The sequence below is a fragment of the Cyrtonyx montezumae genome, unplaced genomic scaffold (genome assembly GCF_038088225.1).
Source record: "Cyrtonyx montezumae isolate F1298 unplaced genomic scaffold, pur_monq_1.0 scaffold_1, whole genome shotgun sequence".
NCBI classification, from domain to species: Eukaryota; Metazoa; Chordata; class Aves; order Galliformes; family Odontophoridae; genus Cyrtonyx; species Cyrtonyx montezumae.
Window position 1 is genome coordinate 24,731,123 of NW_027071825.1, and position 25,326 is coordinate 24,756,448.

General features: G+C 45.6%; 1 protein-coding gene across 5 annotated transcripts in view; it reads right to left on the reverse strand.

The window, feature by feature from the left end:
* The window catches only part of RASAL2 (RAS protein activator like 2), a 140,947-nt gene that overhangs the window by 51,004 nt on the left and 64,617 nt on the right, over positions 1-25,326 (reverse strand). For all 5 annotated transcript variants that reach the window (XM_065744817.1, XM_065744803.1, XM_065744825.1 and 2 more), the window contains exon 3: positions 20,593-20,716. In XM_065744817.1, coding sequence (XP_065600889.1) covers positions 20,593-20,716 — 124 coding nt within the window. The remainder of the gene's footprint in view (positions 1-20,592; positions 20,717-25,326) is intronic.

Below are 25,326 nucleotides of genomic sequence, written 5' to 3' on the forward strand. Positions count from 1 at the left end.
AGGAACTGAAATGGCACCCAAGTTTTTCCCCATGCGCACGGTGACACTTGCACTCCCAAGGCAACATGTGGGCATCACATCATGGTTACCATCATCTAACCTGACTGACTTGAAACACCTCGAGGACATCACCCAGGGGCTCTCCTCCATTTGTTGCATTATTTCCAGTTGAACAAAGGCACATCAGGAAAAAGGACATCTGATTTCAACAGACACTGCAAAGACCACGAATCAGCCTCGCCTGTTCCCTCGGTACACTGTTCCAGTGGTGAGCTGCACTTGTGCTTAGCAACATGCTCCCAGCTCTCCAGGAATTAATGGCTGATGCTTCTATGCTTTAATACTCCTCATTATCAAACTCTGGTATCAGAAGCTTCCCCTGTGTTTACACCTAAGTGCCCTGGTTTCGAACAGTCGCTTCTGAAATATCTTGAAACTCCTCTGTAGCATCGATTTTAATTTTGAAACCTTTTGCTGTAGGGAAAGCAAGGAAGATGAAACCTGCTGCAGGACTGGAGAAGGGGAGCAGTATTGGTCGCTTATTAAAGCTTGCCACGGGCAGAAGAAGTACTGAATTGCTTCTTCAATTTGTCTTTCTCCATTTCAGAGCAGGTGTCGTGCTCCAGAGCTTACCCAAAGCCTTCAAAAGGACCTGTCCGAATTTGCCAGGGCTGCAAATAAGCATGGGAGGAGCTACAGCGGAAGCTTGTAGAACCGATGCCAACACAGATACAAATGTCCTACCAACCAGAGGTGTAGCATGCAAAATGTAAACGCATCCTTCATCGATGCCTGAAGGTACAGAAAGGTGGGAGAGATCAGCGAAGTAATGATAAAACAACTGAGGAGAAGCAGCAGCAAACCTCTGCCTCGAGAGGCTGCTGTTTTCCAAACATAGCCTGCAGAACAGCAGGTTCTGCCATTAAAATATGGGGCCCACCTCCCTCACTCCTAAGGTCCTAAGGCAGGTGAGCCCACGAGGCTGAAATGTGAAGCCAGCTCCGACGTTTCTGAGCTCTTATATAAATGAAGAGCATAAAAAACCTGCGTACGTGCCCAGCTCATCATCCCTTAAGGTTAGCACCAGCAAATGGGCTTCTGCTCCTTGCAGTTGTCAGAAATGTCACCCTCCTACAGCTCCGATTTTGGAAGCCATGATGCTAAGCAGCTTTGCCATCCCATGGATTTAAAAATTAGCATTTCTTGATCAGTGGAACGACACAGAAGCATGAGTCCTGAGTTTTTTTTTTTTCTATGCAGATTTTAGAAAACGATCATTCATAATATATGCAAATAATAGAGCACAGATGCCTTCTGATGCGGGTGCTTTGTAAGCACAAAGCAGAGGTAGTATTATAAATCATAATGTATTAATGCTTTCTGCATGAGGCACTTACAAGGAAAGGAAAAATGGATCTCACTTGCGCCAGGGACAGACTGACGGGCTGATTGATGGATATTGCTATAGTCAGTTGGTGATTTCTTCACAGCAGTATACATTAGAGAACGTACACCCAAGTCATTCTGATTGAAATCTTGTACAGTCAGTTTAGGAGGGAAGGAAGACAGGATGCTTATGCACTTGAAAAACGAAGTCCTCCCTTCAGCTCGGGGGCACGGTGAGGCAATATTAATGCTTCTTTTTCCCAAAAAGCAGGTGGGCAGAGGTGTATAAAATAGCTTGCCTGAGGCTACAGCACTTGTTAAACCAAAAGACGCAATAAACATCCGCTTTTCCAACTCCTGGACCAATGTCATACATACCAGACAACAAGGCTCACCTCTGCACTTGTCCTTTAGGAGACAGAAGTTATTTCTGCCACTTCCCCAGAAAACTCCAAGCAATAACAACCTCTCAATCCAACCCAACGCTACAGCACAGCTCAAGCAAGCCAGCTTTAAAGTAACCTTCCCAGGCACCTAAAAACATCAGTTCTAGGTGCAAAAGGTGCAGATTTCTGCATTAAATCATTTTAAATGCTTGTCTGTAAGGAATATCCTGTTGTTTTGAGGAATGGTATTACAACTTGACAGCCTCTAACCACGCTGTCATCTAGTTCAAGAGCAGTGTGGGTAGATAAGGGCGAGCAATCCGTTTTGCATTAGGGAATCCCAATGGAAGGACGCACAGCTATTCTGTGATGCACAAACTTTCTGACTTAAGCCACATAAGCAAAGCAGGCTGAGCAGACTCACTGCTCAGGAAAGCCTCAGTGGAGCAGGGCAGAGCAACCGGGGGGCCCCCCTCCCTAGGAGTGATGGGCACCCAGGTCTCTGAGCCTGTCTGTTCTGCTGCTGAAAGCCCACACATGCACGACATCATCTACTGTATGATCGTTCAGATTGCTTAATGATGTGATTTTAGCACAGCCAGGGATCCACTGCACTCACGACCAGTTGAAGATGACAAACTCTACGTGCCACTGTGCTGATGTTTTACACTGGTAAAATATGATGTTATGGTCCTATTGCTTTCCAGAGCACATCCTTCAAAACCCAGCTAAGCTCACAGACTCTGACCCAGCAGGAGTTCAGGGGAAGCAGGGTACAGGACTTCCCAAATGCCAACTGCTGGAGCAGTAAGGAATGGGCAGCAGGAGCTGCGAGGATAAACAGGGACAGCAAGGCAAAAAATGAAGGTGAGGAGCAAAACAAACCTTGAAGTTCTCTAGCACGTAATAACACAGGCAAGGGCTCTCTTGTGTAAGTGACATTTTAAATAATGTCACGAAGCTATTTCCACACTTAATTTCGAGAAGGGGTTGGAGGCAAGCAGGTCAGCAACCAAAATGAAAATTTAAATGGAACGGTGAGGTCCTAGCCTCTATCAAGCTCTTCTGAGCACACGTAGCTCCCCCAGGCAAACCACCCAGCCCCTGGCTGGCTGCTCATGCATTGCCTTTATAGAAACTGAGCAGCAAGCCCCTATCCCTATTAAGCTACCTGCTTAGGAGCTGAATTGTGAGCTGCTTTTAAGGCACATCTTAACAGGAGGATGCTTGAGAGTAGTAGGAAGAGCTGGAGACAAACCATTAGCTGAAGATCAAAGCTGAGTGAGGGAGAGATCCATACCTGCACCTACGTCGTGGAGGATGCCCAGCACTAGGTAAGAGGAGAAACTTGGCATAAAACAATTAATTACAGTAATTGAAGGCTAAGCAAACGACTGTGATTTTGGTTGTTGGGCACATTAACTAAAAAAGCCAGTTCCCAAAGTCAGACTTAGCAACGTGGAAGCTTTGCCATGGTGAGTGAAACCATCCTTTGCTCACTTTGCCATGGAGAAGTGCTCTGCCTTTGTTAGGAAACAGCCACCCAAAAAGAAGCATCCAGGAGCTCCAACACCACTATCTCTGCCAGGGAGACTGCTGCGTTTTCAGAACTTCACTGATGAGGCATTGAGGAACAACACACAACTGAGGGTTGTGTGTTGTTTTTCCATTTCCATACCAACTTAATTACATTTTTGTACTTGATCCAAGTTAGGTAGCTTCAGTATAGCCAAGGGATTTGGCTAAGTTATACCGCTAGCACTATGGTAGTTTGTAAGCATCTATTAATGACTACTCTAAAAGCATTAAGCTAATTTAATTCTAAATTAGGGCGAAGACATTATTTACAAAGTCATGCACTCCATAGTGCTTTTCCAAGCCGTGAGCCACATGCCTTACGTAAACCAAAGTCTTGTATGAAAGTATGAATACATCCAGCTATATATTTAACACACATTATGTAAAGACTACTTAATATCTGTTGCTGGTCTTCAAGTGATGGCTTTTTTTTCCTAAGAATGCGTTTACAAAGAACACCTTCAACATTCTCTCTCCCCGACCAGAAGTACTGGGTGTTCAAAAGGAAGAACAGATTCAAAATGTTCTGAGAACATGGAGCTGTGTTTAAAAAAAGAAAAGCAAATATACTGAAAATCGATCAAAGAAACCCCACCACGTTTCCAGATTCGCCACAGATCGATATGAAAGCAATATTGCTCAGCAATACTGTGAAAGCTGACAGCTTGAAATGGATTGAGTCTTAAGCACTTTAGAATGGGATTTCTGAGCTGTCGTGTTTGCTAGAAATATTTAGTGCTTTAAAGACCAAAAGAAAAATTAAGAAACACACCCAAGATGCCAAACCTTCAGGAATGGATAACAAGAAAGAGATCATCACGTTGGCCTCAATCTCCTATCCACTATGACCAGTCGTACCCCCTGCTTCACAAATCTAAAGATCCAGCCCAAGCACTAGGGAGCTTCCATTTTTAAAGCAGCACCAAAGAAGTGATTTTTGAACCCCAATACCAGGACAACTGTAATTGCCACTGCATTAAAGCACTTCTCTATATGAGAGAAAGCTAAAAACAACTACAAATACTTGCTGGCAAAGCAAACAAACAGATGAATAAAAAAATCCCAACAGCACAGCTTCTTCCCTTTCTTATGTCCATCACACTTGCATCTCTCTGGTTGTCTAAGAAAAATCAACCTTTCCAGGCAACGAAGACTCAGCTATAGCTCTGCTGGCTGTACTTCCACGACTGGCAGGTATTACAAAGAAGGAGGAAATAATTTGAAAAGAAGAAACTGCCAAGGAAAACAAACACATTGCAGGCAGACCATGAGCTGAAGCACCCGCTTCTCCCTGCCCTGTCTCCACTTCAAGATGCTGACTTCCTAAGAATTGTCAATAACAGGAAACAAGGAGGCAGGGTTTTCAGGAAAAAGGAAGTCTTGCGCTAAGCTGCCCCCCCAGGCTGTTGTTTGGATAGCAAAGCACTTCCCCACCCAATACAGTATGGAAAATGAAAACAACTTTTCTCGCTCACCGTGCAGGCCACCTGCAGAATTGCTTAATTTTGCCCAAATTCAGAAACAAACACGAGTTTTCACTTTTATAATGTAGGCAGTTTTGTCGGAAATTGCCTTCATTCACACAGGTCTGTAATCTTACTCTCAGACCTACTGCCTATTTTTGGGCATAGGCTTCAACCAGAGCAGGGAAGCAGCTGGGGGATCTTCCTCTCACTGAGATTACAAATTCACAAACAAAAAAAAACCAATACACAACCCCCACTTGACCATATAACTTTTTAACTTCTGCTGGGATCATGTAGGAGTCGCCACACTACCCCATTGGCTTTCCAAGTGCTTCCCCTCTTCCTGCAAGCTTTAGTGCACGGTAACACCAGCTTCGTGTAGCACTCCCACAACAAGTCCAACTCGCCTGTTTTCAGAACAAACTAAATACCAGCGATTCCTGCAGAGCAGGGTTGAGGTTGCTGTGCCAATAGGGAACTCTACTCCACCCTGAGGTCACTGCTTGCTCCTTTTGTACAGCGAGAAACCACAGTCTTACCAACATCATCAGGTGGGAGGTGAACTCTTCTTGATTGGCACAGACAAAATAATAAGAAAAAAAAGACAAACTCACAACAACCTGCACCTCTGCCTCCAGCCAGAAATTGTCCGTCCTGCAGCCTGAAAGCATGCAGTTGCACTTACCAGGTATGCAGCAAAGAAGCTGGAGCATTCTGGAGAATGAGTGGTTATGGTTAGCTACATGTCTTTCTACTCTACCTATGAATCATGTGGCCTCCCTCCCTCTTACAACTCACCCGTGTTTATAAGAATACTGTCCTAATCTCTATGCAAGCATCAAAATAACGCAACTGCAAAAGCTTAAGGTCTTTCCAAACACTGAAGATAAGCACAAGAAAGGCAGTATATAGAGTTTGTTTGCAATCCTTAATCTGTTTCCAAACGAGGGACCAAAGTGAAGGAAGGGAACACAACAAGGTAAGAGACTGTACAGATCAGCAAATTATTATGAGGATGTACCAACGCCAAGTCCTCCATCTTGTGGACACAGGCTTAACCTCCAACTGACAGTACCTTAAAAAGTCTTCTTGAGCCCTCTGGCAAGAGCTCCCCTAGAGAGTGCATTTGACTTTTCAGAGTGACCTCGTGACTTAACAGGACGTGGCTTTAAGGACATGAATGCTGTAAGAGCTGGCATTGGAACCACGCCGTATTTTGCAGCACTTGGCATTATTCCTCTAACCAATTATTCCTGGAATCAAACAAGTGGGTAGACAATTACAGCCTCTAGCCTAGAAAAAAAGACTTGGTCTTCACAGAGTGCAACTGAGCTTGAAAAATCTGACCGAAGCCTACTCTAAAACGGATCAGAACCAGCAGGAAAATGAGCACAAAAGCATATTCAATCTCCTCTTTTCTGTGCTGGACTTGAATGCCTGTGGTTGGCGACACTTGAAGGGTGCCCAGAGGCCTACTCCAGGCAAACATGTCAGCTCACTTCTCTGGCAGGCGTCCACGTCACAACATTGCCCTCCTCAGACCCTGCTGAGCTTGCTGCAGGTGCAGGAGGAGAAAAATGCAATGTTGTGTGGCATAACAATAGATCCACTGCGTAAGGAGCAGCACTGTTCAGCTATGTAAGGAAACTCTATGTAGACTCGCCACAGCTATTTGTGGATGCCATTATCTGCTCAGATAATCAGCTATTACACAAGTCCACAACCCAGATTTTACAGTTAGGTTTACCGTGACAATTCCAGCCCCGTTTCCCATTAAATCCATATATTGGAAGTCTGCTGAACATTTAACTTTTGGAGATGATACTGAAACTGTATGCAGCGACTACAGTTGCATCGTCTGCTTGCTGATTCCTTATGCAGACCTCCCTCTCTCCCCCTTACTAAAAGCAGCTACCCAAATACTCAGAAAACTAAATGGAACAGGATCATTAGGTCACCCCTTCTGCAATTGGCCCAGCTTCAAATCCCATCATTATTAGCTCTCCTAAAAAAACATTTGTGCTGTCTGATACCAATTAGTCAAGAAATCTGGATAAAAGATAAAAGGAAGTATTCCCTTTGTGGAGAATTAAAAGCCTTGAAAAGGTACGTACCTCTACAGATTAGAAAATGGATCTGTCTCTTGATGCCAACAAGCCATTTACCAACACCATCCACTCACTGTATTCTGCTGCATCACATAATTCTCTGACTTTTGTACTCTACAGTTGATGCGATGCTTACTCACAGCTATCAGAAAACAGCAGTGAGCAAGCAGGTCAAGCCTTGGTGTACCAGAATGCCCCTTCTTCCCACCTACATACAAATGAAGCTGATTTGTTCCCATGGACTTTAAAGAGCCATGACGGATCTCTCTGACAAAAGTCACCTCAGGCATTCATCAGAATTACGCAGCTTCCCCCTTCCCATATTTTTAAGACAGACAGTGCAAGAGCACCCATAGAGCAGCACATAAAACCAGGCACAGCGTGAAGAATTTGAACAGCTGCTCATACCTGCCTTCAAGAGATCCCCAGGAATTTCAATTCCATTAATAGGTTAATAGTATAGGAAAAAAAAACCAAAACAACAAAACAAACAGCCTAGAAAGATGGGAAACACTAAAGGGTACATCCTGGCAGCCACCTTGAGATCACCACAATTAAACCTGAAAGGGCCCAGGACTGTGTTGCCACGAGTGCTTAGAAACTTTGCTGAAAGTTTGCTTTGGGAAGATAACACATTTGCCCAAAAAAGGCGAAGGCAGAAGGTTTTCATTTTCCAATCGTGCAACTCAAAAGCAGCTGCAGAATAACTTCATTGGTTCAGGCTAACAAAAAACAATTGCTCCAAGTTAGCAAATTAGTGTTCTCCCTGGTCTACGCGAGAAGAGGAAAAGAAGGACTTCATAATCAGTACCTATTAAAAGCTGTTTCCAAGGTAGAAGAATTTAACTGTGGAGTTCCCATTCTTGGTTTTGGTAGGTACCACTTACTGCTTATGCAGCCACTGAAAAATATCTTAACTAGATCAAAAAGCATGAAAGCAAAATGCTTCCCAGCTTGCTATAATTTAACATCTTAAGACAAAGGCTGTTAGAAAAACACACAGCATTACTGTACTGGAAACAAATCCTCTTGTATTTAACGAGCAACCTCTAGGATTGCCTGAGCTGCTTTGATTTACCATTGCTTGCTGGAGGACAGGAAGCAAGGCTGGCAATATCACACGTCGGAAATATCACGCAACGCCAGCAGCAGGTAAACCACGAGAGAGATTCCCACAGCTGCCCACAAAGAGATGTCTGGCCTCATCCAGAAACCCAGTGTCATCCAACAGCACGCACACAGAGATGCATGGGAGGTAAGGAAAGCCAACACTGCCAAGCCAACGACGTGAGGAGCAATAAGCCACACTCTGAACTTCGGAAACCACCACACAAACTTCCTTCTCATCTCTGTGTCTGTACGAGGCTTGAATGCTAACACATCCGTACCAGTAATCCATTTTCCCCATCGACTGCTCAAACACGTGCGAGTGAGCCTTTAGAAAACACTACGTAGGAAACTGAAATAGTTAAGGAAAAAAAAGGTGGATATAGATAAGCAGCAAGGAAAAGCTCGGAGCCCTTCAAGTTTTCAATCCGGTCGCTTCAGACTTCCAACACGACGTCTGCGTTCCCCATCCCGCCTAACCCCGCCGTGCTGGGAGGGATCTCACCTGCGAGCTGCATTCTGCGGCAATCCTCCTCCCTCCACCATGGTCCTGCCACCGTGCCGAGCAGAAAGTCAGCACAGCCTCTGCAACACTTCCCTCCCGCTCTGCTTTCAGTGCCGCAGACTGTTCGGAATGCAGAAAAGCCAGAGCTGGAGCCCGGGCAGTGCGAGCTGCTCTATTCAGCTCCTTGGCTCCAGTGGAACAATAGCAGCCCTTGGTGGCTCGCCTCCTCTTGCATGCAGCCACGGGATGGGGAGATGCTTCGTTTTCCCTGTCCCGGGGGAGGCTGGGGGAGCGCAGAGCCAGAGCCAGCACTTGGGGTGGGGTGGGAGGGGATGTGGGCAGGAGGAGGCTGCTCTGAAGCAAAAACACGCCCGATGCTGAGAAAACTCCGGGGTCTGGAGCAGCTGACTGCAAGTCTAAAAGCGGCAGCAGGGAAACTTAAGAGGCCGATAGCACTGCAAGGCGTTCTCAACGGCAAGAATCAGGATGAAAACACAGCTTTGTCAGCTGAATGAGTAGCTGCGACTCCAAACGTCCTCTTCCAAATCCCGCTTGGCCTGCAGACATTGCCCCACTTCAACCCTTCTGCAGCCCAGGAAGCACGCAGCACTAACAAAGCCCCGAGATGCACTTAGAAAAGACAAGCTTCTCGCTGCATCCTGAGCTGCCTTTGTTGTTGCTGCTTTTGCCAATTCATACTGTGATTTATGACTCTGGAAACGAACTGGTGGAGTCTGTTGGTTAAGCTGGAAATGGTTAAGCCTTTTCAGAGCTCTTTTTCCTTGTTTGTTTTACTGGGGCCAAGAGCTGAACTTCCAGGTGTGACACCGCTCTCGAGAAAAACACAAAAGCTGCTCTTAAAGATGCAGAAGCACAAGGTTGGACATTTTGCTTACTGATGCCGTCGTACTGTCTCCTACATTGAAAAGCTCCTGCTGAGAGCAGCGTGTCAAGTGGGATCAGCATAAAAGCCCAGGGCTGGATTCCCAGCAGATCCCACCTGCCAGGCATGCAAGCACACACGCAGGAGGAATGCAATACAAAGTCGCCCAGCCTGTTGCTAACTGGCTGAAACTGCTCGGGAAGAGCCAAGACCTGCAACTCTCAGTGTGCTGGGCACAGCAGGGGGAGAGCGATTTGAACTGGTTCACTCCAACTTTGTAAAGTGGTATTTAGCCCTTCCCCTCCGGTGCCACCCGCTCGGGTACTTCCTTTGGCAGCAATATCCCACACCCTGAGAGCAGCTCCCTACAAGAAGCAGTGCCTTCGGTCACCCAACTCCTACCCAAAGCTCACGTGAGAAATCCGTGTGAAGAGCACAGCACGGGCCATGGGAAAGAGACTTCTGAAGGTGTACTCACACTACACCAACTGCAAAATAAAGAATAGAAAGGTCTAATTGCTCCCTTGCTCTATAAAGTGAATCACCGAACCGTAGCGCAAAGATAAGCACTGGAATGGAACAGCGACTCAAAATCAGATGGAGAACCAAAAAACGACCCCCCAGACCTGCCATTGACAGCTGTATAGCAAAATAAACAGCCTCTCCAGCGGTCAGATTGGTTTGACCAGCTGCTTAGAAACGTCCAGTCGCTGGAACTGGGAGGGCAAAACGGTCTCATGATCTCAGTTGATCGAGATTCAGGCAAAAACCAGCAACTGCTTGTGAACGATTGCAATCTCCTCTCCCTCACCACCACCACCAACAAAAAAGCCCAACAAATACTGCAGTAATTATACAGAACATTTCATTCCAGAGCACTTTACCAACTACATTTACAGCACCACAGAAAAGCATCTCTGCTGAGGGTGGAGCAACATCAGACAATTCATGTATACCACAAAGCACGATAGAAGAGATGGAAAAATTAAGGACTGGTATGCTGCAGTTGGGCTATGTGTTTCTTCAAAGGGTTCCAACACTTTCAAGAGCAAAGAAATAAAAGGAAAAAACTCAAAGCTACTAACTAATACTTTGAAGTACAAGAGAAATAACTCAGTTTCAGGTATCTGAAATGCAATTTGGGAAGTCTAGGACTAGATGTTGCTTCCAGAAGTCTGCAGCCTTTATCTTGTCACTCCAGCTTCTCAATCTTAGTTTTTCCTCCTGTCCCCTTGAATAGCTGCATGCCTGATCAAGCCACCACACATTTCCAGTGCAAGGAATACAACACTCTCCCAAAATGCAGCCTCTAAAACCCAACAGAAAGCATCACTGCAATTCTTCCCACCCCTTCCATAGCAGAACGGTTAACACCTCACCCTCATGGTCCAAGGGAGACCAGAGTATTAATCCAATGGTGACCCCCTACAGAACATCCTCTGTGTGCTTCCTTTGGGTTTTCCCAGTCTTTAGACTGGCAATTCCCCACCACTCAGCCCATGGCAAGTCCTCTCCAGTGCCTCCTACAGTAAAGGGGTAATGAAGTTGGACAAAAAAGCAAAGCACTCATTACTTGCACCACACTGATACCCTGGGGTCAGCAAAGCTGGTGACTGCTGCTGTAGACTTTCAAGCTACACACCAACAAAAAGTGGGGAAAGTCCATATGCGAGGAAGAGCTCAATGACTCAATTTTTCAGTGACTTCACCAAAACAACAAAAGCAGCTCTCTTGCAAGAAAGGTTGGTAGCCAAGCAAACACTTGTTGAAATTAAAAAACAAAATAAAACCCCACAACAGAAAAAAAGCCCCCAAAACATCAGTTCTTCACTGGATAATTCACAAGATAAAGCAATCTCAACTGTGCATCGGGAATTATCAGCTCGTAGCCAGAAGCACTTACTGGACACCGAGTTGAATCTTAATGGGCACTAATCACCACTAGAACTTACAGTCCTCTCCATCTCCAGGGCTCCTTCAGGGAATCAGGGATTTGCTTGCGACACAGAGGTGCCAGCTAGAAGAGCTGATGATGAACTCCAGTGGAGTTCAATAGCCCACTTCTCCTTTGTGGCTTTATTATCTTTTTCTTTTAAGTAAATTATCTCTCTGTCGTGCTGCTGAAACATTTGTGTCTCTTTTGAAGATAAAAATCACAGTTTGAATTCTTTTCTTTCTTCTGCTATGGTAGAGCTATCAATTACAAAAGGGGCAGCAGGTTAGTGAAACCTTCAGTATACACCTGAACAAGTCTAATTTAATACCTAAGCCACCACACATATGCACTATTTTTTTTTTTAATTTGTGCAGCTATAATAGTAGTTTGCCCACAGGAGATATGTCACTGCCCCACTGAAGTGTAAATATCACAGGATGGCACAGGAAGTGCCGTAAAATTTGCTTTTTTAATTTATTTTTTAAAAGCTTGACTTGCATGCTTCCCAGAGGCATTGTGCAGATTAATTAGCTCATCTTCACAGGCCATTTTGAAGATATAAAGTGCTATGTAAGTAAGTACAATTACTGCCTGATGGAAAACAAATCTCCCGAGGCCTTGCAGGGAAAAACCCAATATACTAGGGCTGCTTTGGAAGTAATTTTATTGTTGGCATGCAATGTCAGAGGCAGATGTTGGTGGGACAGCAGTAGAGGTTGAACCTTCCCACCAATATTCCATTCCATTGTGTTGCTGTGAGACAGGTGGCAACAGAAGGGCATCCGTATCTGTTGTAGCTTCTATAGAAATACATTGGAGGCATTACTTCTGGAGCAACCTAGCTATAAGTGACTGTAGATTTGTGTTTCACTGTAGCTTTCTTATCAAGTTCTGTGTCCTCAGCTAGAACTATTTGGAAGAAAACCCCCTAAAAGGATCAGAAGCACAGATGGAGACCTGACATGGGCCAGGGGGGCAATCCTCACCTTCACAAAGCCGAGCAAAATGGAAGTAGTAGGATTCAGATTTTAGTGCTCTAGAGAGAAGATGCAGGACAGCTCACGGATCATTATGATGCATTTCCAGCCAACACTACCTGTCCATTTGGGTCTGTTAAGAAAAACTCCTAAGCACAGCTGTGAAAGGAGGAGGTACAGGAGGAGAGAGAGGTTCAGCCTAGGACACACGACCATGGGAAATAAAAGCAGAAGTGGCACTCCCATTTTCCAAGACTCGTTAAGGTAAAAATATGATGGTTTTAATTGCCTGCCTACTGCACTTACTGAATCCAACGGGCTGTGAGCAACCCGGTCTGCTGGGGGTGTCCCTGCCTATAGCAGGGGGTGGGAGCAAGATGATCTTAAAGGTTCCTTCCAACCCAAACCATTCTATGATATGAAAACAACACACAGGTGAACACGCGCATGATTTCACAGTATGAAATCAAACCGACTCAACAACTGGTGGCAAAGCAGGAAGATGGGAGCGTGCACACACGTGTGCAACGGAGAGAATGTACTACGTTTAACTTCATGCCAACTTCAAGCAAGAGGGATCTAATCCGACATCATAAATATTTGCATTGGCATGTATCAGAGCATGCTGAAGCAGTAAGGCAGTCGGCAACCAGCACTGGAACTAGAAGTCTGAAACAGATTTAATTACATCAAGCTTTTTTTTTTTAATTTAGTTCAACGTTCAAATTAACTGCAGAGAAGCCTTCAGATAAGGAAATTCAGGCTGTAGGAAGATAGGTTAATTTTCCATTAAGTGTTAAGTTGGTTGTTACTGAAGGAAAAAAGGAGCGTGTACATGGTTGGGTGGAGTGTAATTACTTTTTGCCACAAGATCAAACAACTATAAAAGAAAGCTGACAACATTTAACAATGCACTCAGTAAGTTCATGCACGACTTAAGGTAGATCTCTCTAAAGAACGTCATAAATACCTTATTTATTTATTTTTTAATGCGAAAGCCAAGGAAAAGATTATCTTCCTTTCTAATGAACTGAGGTTCAATTAGAACGCAGACAACACATCTGCCAAATGGCCCAAGAGCTACCATATAAAGGGTGGGCTCACATCACACAGTGAGGACATTCAGGTCCTCTACAGCCACCTCTTGAGCGTGCTGGAAGCAGAGGGACATGGGAAGGCATTTCCAAGAAACAAACCCTAATGGAACACGTGGACACATGAGGGAGTTAAGATTGTGTGCTCATACCCCTGTTAATTTCTGCTCTAAAAAGGTTTAAGATCTGAACAGATAACATTTGCTTCATGATGAAACTTGGCTCTCAGCGCAGAGGATCTGTGTCCAAGGGAATAAAGTTTCAGCAGCGTTAGGAACAAAACAAAATCCTCTGGCTTTGCTTGGGTTTGACGAGAAGGAAAAAGACAGCAGCCTGGCAATTTTCTGTATACAAATAACTGCAATTGCCCAGAGGGAATGCCACCAAGTTGGAGGCATCCTGGCTTATACCTAGCCTCCCTGGAGTCGGTTTTAATTTCAAGCAGAGCTGTCTGAACTCCTCATCCTTCCAAGGCAGGCAAATTGCACTGCGCGCAGTCCAAATTTCAGCTCACTTTGGGGCTTTTTCCAAAGTTTTCTGGTCTCTTCTGGTGGATGCTGGAGATAGCAGGACACTTGTCACAGAGTAGGTGTTTCTCTATGTAGCTCTTTGGCTAATCGGGTTCCCAGGTCTATATAAAGGGGGATGTGAATCCCTCTCACGTATGTTTGTGCACCTATACACAAACATGCCCATGCAAGCCCACATCAGGCAAACCCAAAGAGCTGCAAGCAAGCAAAGCCAGTGCATCTGAATCCATCTTCCTGCCAGGGATAGTGCTGTGAGTGTGCATATAACATGCACACCGCTCCCCTCTCCCACAGCCCCTGCTCTGCATCCCAGAGCTGACAGGAGATGGGTACTTTGCACATTGCAACACGGTGAAAGAGCAGATAGTGCTGTGGGGAAAATTCTTTCATCGAAACACGTCACAAATCTGTAAAATTGAGATACTGAGAGCTGTAAACTGCATTTCTCCAACCTCGCTATCTAACAGATACGCTTCACAGGCAAGGTTGGGAGATGGAAGAGAGAGAGAGCCCTCTTTCCAGCACAGTTGAGTTAGAAGTTGCAGGAAGGCTCTTATTTCAAAATCCTACACGTTTCTTAAATCTTTACTGAACGCGTAGGGATTGGTGCATTGCAGATTTTTTCACTGACCAGGTCACAAGCAATCTCTCTTCTTCCAAAGTGGGCTGTCTCCCTGCTTCCCCTCCCAAGCAGTCACCCTTTTCAGGCATTCATCCCACACCTCAGCACACCAGAACTATAATTATGTGGTGCGCACAGAGCAAGTCTTATTTATTCTTTCATCACAAAGTATTCATTCCAACTGGAATATACAGAAAGCAAGGCTCAGCTTTGATTTAGTTGCAGACAACCTTATGCCTTAGAAGCAGCAGTTACTGAAATAACCCCAGAAATCTTTTCAGCTAACGCCTGTTCTCTCCTGCCAAGTTTTTACCTGAAGGAAGAGCCCGGGCTGTGTGCTTTCTTGGTGCAATCATCCCACGCAGGAGGGCACAGCAGCAGCCTGCAGAACCACCATAAGAGGCACATGCCAGGCAGCAGGGAAAATCAATGTTACTGAATCTATCTGCTGTTGCTCACTCCATCTCTAGGTCTCTGGACATATCACCTTTTACAGCAGCACCGAGGCAGCATTTCTGCACAGCTTACCGGTCACCTGATAGCTATGCAGCACGGATCCAGAGCCAAAACAGATTGGTGTTTCGTTTTTTATCACTTCTGCCCTTGTTTGTCTGATCAGAGGATTTCCTGAACTCAGCAGAATTGACACTGAAAAAATGAGCTTGAGTGAGTGCAGAGGGGGGCGATCACCGTGATAAAAATCTTATCAGTGATTCAACTAAATACAGAGATCGAGAAGTTCAGTGTAATTTTTGAACCTCAAAATTTCATCTCAGCTAGATCTCTGAGCACTGATGGAGCTGTGGGTGTCCCTGTTCAGTGCAGGGTGTTGGACCAGATGGCCTTTAAGGGTCCCTTTCAGCTCAAATAATTATACGATTCTACGATATAGTGCTAAATCAGGGTGCTCGATTTCCTAGCTGTTTGCATTTTACTGATCATCTCCCAGGTGGAGCACACATTGCAACACATCAAAAGCAGTCTAGTCTTGCTCCCTGTATGTTTTTGACATGCTAGACTGCCTCCAGGTTCTCAACACTCTTCTTAAGCTGACAGGCCTGAAACTGGACCCAGTATTCCCAGTATCCCAGCGGTGCTGAGGACAGGAGACCAGCACAACTGATCTACTGTCATGTTACTGGTTGCAAAGACAATCTCTGATCTCAGAGAATAGCGACTGCAGAGGGTACCTGTCCCAAGGAGGAAGAGTAGGTGCTCACGGTAGGCTGGGAAGGATGAGGAGCTGCAGAGCAGTGGCAGGGGTCATGTGTGGAAGATCCTAAACTACACAGACAAGGCTGAGGCACTAAAAGCCTTCTGACTCTCAGACTTAGGTGCATCCAGCCCAAAAGTTTGGAAGATGAGGCAGGGCATGATGCAGGGGGAGCAGACACTGGGTACACAGAGCTGTCTGTATAGCAGCCCTCATGAGGCATGCAGCTTGCCTACCCAGACTGTCTTCAGCCTTGGTGACTATTCTACCTCCCTCCAGCCAAGAAACCCCAGAAAAAAAAAAAACAACAACACTTCAAATTGGTGTTTCCAGACACTTGTCAGCAACAAAACTAGTTGAAGGAGTCCCTTCCTTGTCTCCTCTCACACTTGGCTGCATGTTGCTCTTGCAGAACCATTCCCCCAGTCGTGCTGGCACAGTCATCTACAAGGCAGGGCAGCGATTTGGATTAAAAAATAGCTGCAGAAATAACTGACTGCACGGTGCAGGGACACAAACTTACTCACTGACACGGTGAAAGGGAGATGGAAAAAGCCTAAATCTGCATTGCTGCCAAGTGAAGTGTCAGTCAGACCACTGCTCTATGCCAGAGCTCCTCATCTACACTCCAAGTTAATTTTGTTTACAGCAATTAGATGAATGAAGGCAAGAGCCAGCACACTAGCATTTAACAAGTATGGAGGCTACAATCTGCATTTCCCCACGTTTTTTAGACCCAGTGACTGGATAGAAAACAGGAATTCTCAGCACTGGTGTCTCACGGGGAGGACAGAACAAAGATGTGCACAGAGCATTGTTATTTTTCACCTGCTTTCACTGAATCCTTGCAGGCTTTACTCAAGAACTTCATGTGAGATGTGACTGAGAAAGCACAGGGTTAACTTGCTTCAACAAGCAAAAGTCCTCATTTTCTTCTTGGATGACTTCATCTCCAAATATGGAAAGAAAATCCATTTGCATCAACATTATTCCTCTACATCATTAGCCCTCTGCAATCCATGTGCATCAACATCAGCATTGGAGAATCTCAAAGAACTCTCCCTGATGATGCTCTTCCCTAATAATTTTTAAATAATCTTAAAAAACCATTTCCTCACTTGCAATCCCTCCTGCTGCTTCCACAGATGCAGACAAAAAAATCCCTTCCTCACACCCCAAAGATGCTCCCAGATGCCAGAGTCAAACTTCCACTACGTATTAACAACTCATTTAATATGAGCAGGTGGTGAGAAGGAAGCAGAGTAAGGAAGAAGAATGCTATTTCAGGCAAGGAAGCAAGAACTGTGCTACCAGTCCATTAAATAGCATGAATGGTGGAAATCTGAATCATGCTTTTACTGTATGAATAGTTAATTCCAATATGCTATTATAAAGAATGGTCCTCTGCCTCTCAAGACTGCAATCTCCCTAACAAAAAAAACCCACACAGCTGTTAAAAAAGAGCAGGATCTGTATCAGACACCGTGGTGAGTACAACGGATACGTTCTCAAGTTTTCTTTGTGTTAACCCTTTCTCCAGCACTCAGGTTCTGGTCTCCAGGGCCCATAGCACACTTCATAACAAAAAAAAACCAACCAACCAACTGAGCCCATTGAAAGTAATGCTTGAAAGAAAGAGGAAAGAGGCTGTCAAGCTGGAGTCAGGGATAAATTACAGCTCCATTTTTAGCTTCCCTGAATGGAAGCACTTCTGACAATAAGTGCTGCCAAGACAAAACCCTAGCAAGAAAATGAGATAGTTAAAAGCGTGCCTGTTCAGCCTCAGAGAGGTATTACTGCAATGATAGAGATTACTTACCAAGGAAATTTCATGGCATATATTTAACAGAGAGCTGGATTACACAGCTGTGTGTACAACATCCCTTCCAGACAGGAATTAAGAATTTCAACACTGGAAACCATCTCTCCACTGCCTGCAAGCAGAGGACATGCTCTTACGTTCGCCAACAGCGAGTGTCCTCCAGACTTGCATTTTATAAAATGATCTTGCACGTTTTTGCTGTTGAAACAAGTCGCCTTCTATCTTGTGTGTAATCTGTGTCCGTCCCTCTGGCTCTCGTGCTGGGGTGACTACAGTGGTTTCTGCCTGCACAGAAGGGATGGCTCAGCTGCTCCTCCAGCAGCTGCTGAGCCATCACAAATTACAGCTTGCTGCGTTGAAGTATGTGGAAATTGGTGCCTATCTTAGTATGCAGGACTGCAATCCATGGTGGTTCAGCAGCTGCCACACAAACAGCTGAGCCAACCCTGCAGCAAGGGTAGCAATGAAAGAGATGGCAAGAATGACTCCAGCAGCCCTTGGGTAAGGCACACTTGACTTAGTGTTGACCTTTGGTGAGTTACACATCTCTTGCTGCTGCGTGGGTAGGTCCTCTCCCACACACTTCCTAGGAATGGTGCTGCCAGGATATGTGCACATGGCTATAAAAGAATGCTGCACATATCTGCAGAATGGGTATTGCTGTTAATTAATTAAGCACTGCCTCAGAAGCACACACACTGCTCAAATTGCTCCATTAAATAAAAAGATTGATCTGATAACAATACTCTGTGTGTTTTATAAAGGTGCTACAGAGAAAAAAAAATCCATCACCTGATTTTTTTTTTTTTTATGGAAACCTTAGTGGGAGAAAAAACCCAGATGTCATTGCTATGTGTTGACCTCCACACTAGTGCCAGCCCCAAGAAACCCCTCTGCAGGCAGTGGTTCCAGATACCATTATAAGATGCACAGCCTGCTCTTGCCATGTCATGCACGTGCTTTCCTGGGACATGTGAGACACTCTTATCAGCTCTGCATAGCATTTTCTCTACAGGATATTTTATCAGCCTCTGCTGTGCTTGCAGGTTTCGGTGTGCATTCTAAAGCTATTTTAGCCCTGCTGTCATCTGTACTGCTGGTGATATGTCCTGGCTGCCACCATCCCCTTCTTTCCCTACAAAGATGTCCAGTGGCTTCCTGCACATTTGTCCTCTGGCTCCACACCTTGACACAAAGCTTCTCCCTCTGCTGTCCCTACCAACCTGCCTTCCTCATTAGTGAGGCGTAATCATGATATGAGACACTTCCAACCAGGATATGAAGACAAGGGAACCTCACCAAGGGCGCTGCTATCAGATCATGCACAGCCATCCCTCCCACTTACTCTCACCCCTGCTCACAGATGGGACATTGCTCCATTTTTCTCCAGCTCATGCCTTTCTTCCTCCCCATCCACGGCACGTCCCCTGCCTTTAGTTACGTGCTTTGTTGATGTCTCTGTTTGCTAGCATCCCCATATGTGTGATGCAGATACGGGTTTCCCTTGAGCTTTTAATAGATTCCTGCCAGGCATTCATCGAATAGCACGCCACAAGATGCTGCACACATCTAAAGTTGTCACAGAATGCACTGTAATGCAAACACCCAAACAGCACAGGCACCTATTCCCTATGGCAGTGCAAGAGAAGTGAAGACGGCTGCAAGGTTACATGATAAAATGTAATGCTTGGATTTCCAGCTCTTCAGATGCTCAGCGAGGTGTATAAATTCTACTCCATGTTTTTTGCACGTGGTAGAAAAAGTAAGCACTGGAATTCCCTGGATTTTAGACTTCTGTCTAACTTGCCAAGCTGCAAATAACTCCCTGCCATCCCACCAGCCACACACCTGGAGCACGTACTTTACCTGGAGCATAATGCAAATGTGCCTAATGCTGCTTTTACTTCCAAACAAGAAAAGAATATTTGTCCATATGACAAAACAAGAGGATAGCTTAGAGCTGTGTTTGAATGACCACAAACAAATCCAATGGGAGTTATGCTCACCTCTCCCATCCCCAAGTTATTTTCCAATTTTCCTCCCTAAATCACTGACCTGCCTCTTTCTTCTCAGACTCCTGAACCATGAGTCAAACAAAACAAAACAAAAAAAACCCACAGCCCTATCTTCCTCACCCAGATAAGGAAGAGTTAGATAGAGCCACAAGCAAGCACAAACAAATAAGTGCTACATTTGCAATCTGTTAATTAGCTATCCAGAAGAGTGGGATTTTCTATGCTTAGCTTCACAGAACTTTCTCTTCTAACGACTTGAGCGTAGTACAGTTAGAAAATAAAATTCTTTGGCATAAAACACAGATGAGCCTATGGAATGAAAAATACCCTGCCTCCTCTCCACCTCTGATAACAGTGTAATCACAGCTGGTTTACCGTTTGGAGATGTACAACAGTTTTTGCTACAGCTCCCTCTCTCTTAGGATTGATATTTTAGAGATGAACTAAAGAACTGCTCCTAGCCCCTATCAGTAGCTCACAGCTTATGCCCAGGCAATTTCTTGCATGAGTGGGGCACGAAAAGAATTCCTCCGTGTATGGTTGCTGCTTCCCCAACTTTGTACCTTGGGAAGAGCTGCAGCGATGCTTCATGGGTTGGAATAAAGAAGAGAGGAAAAACTCTGCACTGGAGCTGGGAAACCACTGCTACAGAGCTTTAATCACAGCAGAAACACCTTCAAGCTACCAGCAGAAGCTGCCTTCCTATCACATTGCCTTCATCTGGGAGTCCCAGCACCGTCAGTGAGCTCACACACACACACAGTTACAAGCCTCCACGTGTCCTGCAGCAGCACACCGTCTCTGGCACCCTGCACAGCCTCAGTGATGTTAACCCTGCTGTGCAGGCCCCTTTGCACGGTGCAGACCTCCGCAGGCTGCTGTGCAGGGATGCTGCCTGGGAAGAGGCACAGCACAAAGAGTCGTGCAGCTAGAAATTCAAATCCATCCTCTGCAGTTCACTTACCCAGCTTGGCGGCCCCATCTGGTGGGTACTCGGGGAACTGGCCCTCGGAGGGCACGCTCACCGTGCGGCGCAGGCAGCGGCCTTTGGTGGCATCCTGAGGCTCCTGCAACCCCTCCGTGGGCACCTGGGTGAAAAGATGCAGACAGCTGTTAGCCTGAAGATCAGAGCATCCCTTTCCAGTAACAACACGCAGGAGCAGCTCTGCTCATTTTACACTTCAACAAGTCACGTTTCCTGCGCTGCTCGTACCTCCAAGCATCGATGTGAACAGAGTATTAACAGCAACCAAAAAGAGATCGTTCATTTGGAGTCAGAATGGTTTGGGTTGGAAGGGACATCGAAGCTCGCCTAGTTCCAGCTCCCTGCTGCGGGGAGATCAGATCTGTAGTGAAGGCTGTAAAAGATGCATAAGGTGCTGTACTATTTTAGAAGCAGGCAGCACTACGCAGGCTTTCGCAAACTTGTTCTGGCATTTCCTGACTTTCAAGCACTTAGCATTAAAAATGACCTTAAGAGAATGCTATTTGTTACTGCTGCCAGTCTATTCGTCTCCTTCAAACAGTGCTCACTTTTAAAACCTAGTTTCCCAGCTCCCCAGAGGTTACTCCACCACCACTCTTTGTCGGTAGATATTTCCAGCAGCTCCTTTGCTAAAGGATCAGAGGTCGAACAGAGAGTCTTTGTTAAGTTTATGCTACGCTCATTCAAGGTCACAGGTTAGATTTTCAGGCTTCATCCGGAGACACCATTTGGTCTCTCTCCCTTTGACACACTCAGCTCTTCAGAGCACGATTTTGGAGGGATGCAGCATGCTTCAGAAGCACTGAGGTGCTGCTCCTCGCTCAGGGACCTTGCTGAACCTACACTCACACACCCGTTCCACACCTATGCAGCTCCTGTGAGGTAGACTTCTCCACCATCCGACTTCTAGCTGAGAAATTCATATAGTCCCTTTTCTTTTCAGTGCCCTCCTTCAGTACCTTTGCTCTCCCTCTGGCACAGGATGACAGAAACGTACTTTTAATCCAGTGAGATGAAGGGCCAGCTAGAAGCACCCAGCTAGCAGCGTGAAGGAAGGGTGACAGCAGCCAGCAGGACAGCCTAGGGGCAGCAGCTCACTACTGAGGGCAAGGAGGTCGGTGGCTCAGCCCACGCAGTCTTTCACGTCCTTGGGAAAAGCAAACAGGTCCCAGCACACTGCAGCTGGTGTCAAAACCAAACCAACTGCTGCATACCAGAGATAGGATTTGTCCTCACAGAGGACCTGAGCCATTAGGGGCCTTTGGACACTCTTCCTCCTAAGCCACGGTGCCTTCTGTACTCACTATCTGCCTTGACCAGGAAAATGTGGCTGGGCTGCATGCTAGAGGAGGGGCACTGGTGTAGCAACACTCATCTGGTGCAGAACAGCCCACGCCAGAAGAAAAAAAAAGATTGCATTTGTTATTACAGTGCCTTGAGAAACACCTGATACTATTAACTTCACTTGGGAATTCTGCAAGCTGCATCAGGAGCAATACTGCACCGGGACGGAGGAGAACCACTATGCATTGCAGTCAGGGCTCGAGCAGCACTTCAGGCTGTCAGCAGGTTTCTGTGCAGCTTTCTTTGGGCACTGTGCACCTGTGTCTGCTCCTGCTGCTCTCCCTGGGAGCATTGCTGTTGCTCCACAAGTGGTGTTGGTCGCAGGAAATGAAGAGTACAGGGCAATAATGCAGGGAAACACACCAGTGAGGTCCTGCCACCAGCTCCTGCCACCAGCTCCTGCAAGCAGTCTTCGTATTTGATTGGAAACGCCTCTAAATCCAAAAGAAAGGTAAGGCCTGGGGTGTGGGGCAGAAAAGGGAAGTCTATCACAGTGATAAGGGAAGAGTCTATCACAGTGGTAAGAGATTCTCGTTTGCATTTGCAGCTGAATGCAAAACTAAAGGATTCTGCAGGACAGCAGCCAAGATACAGACAGTGACTAACCAAAAAGCAGCCCGAACCCGGATGGACTCATTTGTCACATCTCCCATGGGAGTGCTGTGCAATGGGTTATCTATCAGAAACTGCTGATCAGAGACACTGACTCATTCCCTTTTCCTGTTCCAGTGCCTCTGTTATTGCAGGCACCCTTTGTCACGCCTTCTTTAGATGTGGGTGCTCACAGCTCTGCCTACAGAACAGGTTTCACCAAGGCTGAAAACACTGACACTCTCCTGCCAGTGGGAAACTGTTTTCCTCCTATAAAAAAGAAACACTGCTTTGTAAGTGAGAATCAGCTTCAACCTGTTCTCCTAGTCCTGGAAGATGCTGCTAGGTGTTGCCACACCACGAGATGTTCTAGTAATTGCACATCTGTCACTCAAGCCTCCTTATCTGCTAAGTCGTCCCTCATGCCCCTACAGGTGCTCATTTTCTTTCAACTTACTTTTTGGGTCTCAGTTTCTTCCCTTCATTAATAATCTTCATTCTGCAATCTCACCTATTTCATTTTATAAAGTATATGAGCTGTCCAGTAATTAATACATATCAACACTGCACACAGTGATACTCCCAACCTATTTTTGGGTAAGCAGTGACAGATATTTTTGGCCCAAGTTGTGCCTCAATATTTCTCTGATTTCCAACCGACTGTCGTGCTTGCACAGTGCCAGTCTGTCTGCACACAATGTCCAAACTGCCTTGTCAATAAATCTGTGTGGGGGTGGGCAGAGAGGGTGTTACAAGAAAAAGGTTTCTTACTCCCTGGTTTACTTTTATTCTGTACTCTCAGCCTTAAACACCGTGCAATGCACGATGCTGTAGCTTAAATGCTAAAATGGTTTTCTTCCAGTTATGTAAAGCAACTAAAACATGCTTTCTTTATTTCTTTGCACATTGTATGTTTTCCTACCTTTCAGCTTTATGATGATTCTAACAAAGTATCATAAACATCAAACATATTTTTTCCCTTTCAACTCTGCACGGGCTGAGCTTCTTGGATTTCTGTTCTGCGAAGGAACAAAGAAGATGCACAGGAAATAAAAGGAGATGCCTCGGATGCCCCACAGCACGTTCACATTATGCCAGCCTTGAGATGATGCAAGTGCTCTGTGCCAGCTGAAAGGGCACTGCTGTTAGCATCTCTTCTTTCCTGCCTCCCTCCCATTCCCTTACTGATGTGTATCATTCCATTCCTCACACTGTTTCTAAGATCTTCGTCAACAGTCCAAATTAAATCTGACCAACCTGCTCGATCAGCAGTTTCCACATTCAGAGCAGGAACCCCTCCATCCTCCTGTTGCCTCATTTCAGGTTTGCAAAGGAAAAACAATCTTCCAGGATCATCTTTCCAACAATTTCATTCTAAATAATATCGTTTTACTCTGAAAATCTATTTTCTGCACTTTCTAACCTCCCCTTTCCTCATGCCTTTAACTCCTTCCCTTGCTTAGGAAGGTGGTATCTGCAATCCCACCCAGGGGCTCTTTCCTGTTCTCCTACACACTTCTCCATCATTCCTTTCTTCTCAAGATTGCAGGCCTCTGTTCTCTCCCCTCCTGGAGACCACATGCCATGGAGCCTTTCCCCTCCCAGTGACTCACCAAGCAGAAGGCACCACACTGCTGCCCTTACTCAGGAAAGCTGCAAGGGATGCCTCTGCTCGGGAGGCATTAAAGGTGCAAATCCAGAGCATCAGCTCCACGCCTCAACCAGCAGTTCCACCAGTGTAGCTGCTGTGTTTCTTGAAGAGATTGCACATACACTGCTGTATGTACAGACTTCAGATTAAAACCTTTTATTTTCCTACAAGCACTTGTGCCTGCTAGGAGTTCCCTTTTCCCTTTCACTTGGAGTAGTCCCAAATTACTTCAAAATCAGAATGGCCAATCTGTCTCTAGCTTCTGAAACAAATCACATTATCAGCATCTGGAGTCACACCTGCACCAAAGGCATGTCTGTCTGGCTCATCTGCACACAGCACTCTCCAAAACAAGTTATTTCCCATTGTGATAGTGCTGGCAGACTCCTCTGAGAGCACGTTACAAAGGTTTCCTTTACTACACTTAAAACCCATGCTGCGTATGCCCCAACACGGAATTTCTCCAGCTTCTGGCAGAAAACAGGCAAAAACAGAGTGCAATTAAAAACAACACATAATGACTTTACATCAGCAATGCTTCAGAGTTCCCATATTTACTCCTCAGGATGTAAGCAAGAGGCTCCTCTGATTCCCTACAAAACGTTTCAACTGTACGTGGTAAGCAAAATTAACAACCCTTAAGAGCATGCTTACCACCTTCAGATAATTATTGCTGATATGAGTCAGTGCTTTTTTTCTCAATTATGCTCCTTAATGCGCCCCTTAATGAGATGCATCCTTTTAGCCCAGCAGTGCTGGTATAGCACAGCTTTAGGAATACTTCATGTCCTTAGGTTTCTTCAGGAGATAGCTTAATTCCTTAGGTGACATTCCTGTCAGACTAGAAAAAGAATTATGTAGAAGACCCATATCATAATGTTTGTTTACAATTTCCCCTGCATCTGATTACCTCTCCTACAAATTAGCATTGATGCTGTTCCCTTCTAATAACTCAAGTCACCCTCTAAACCTTTTTCTCCCACTCTCCCTGTGCAGGGAAAAGTTCCAGCCCTCGTAAGCACACCTGATCAAAGCTCAAAATGGATAACAGTGCTACACCAGGAACAGGTCTCATGCTCCCAGCCCGTGCAGGAGCTCACAAAGAAATCAGAAAAAAAAGCAAAAAT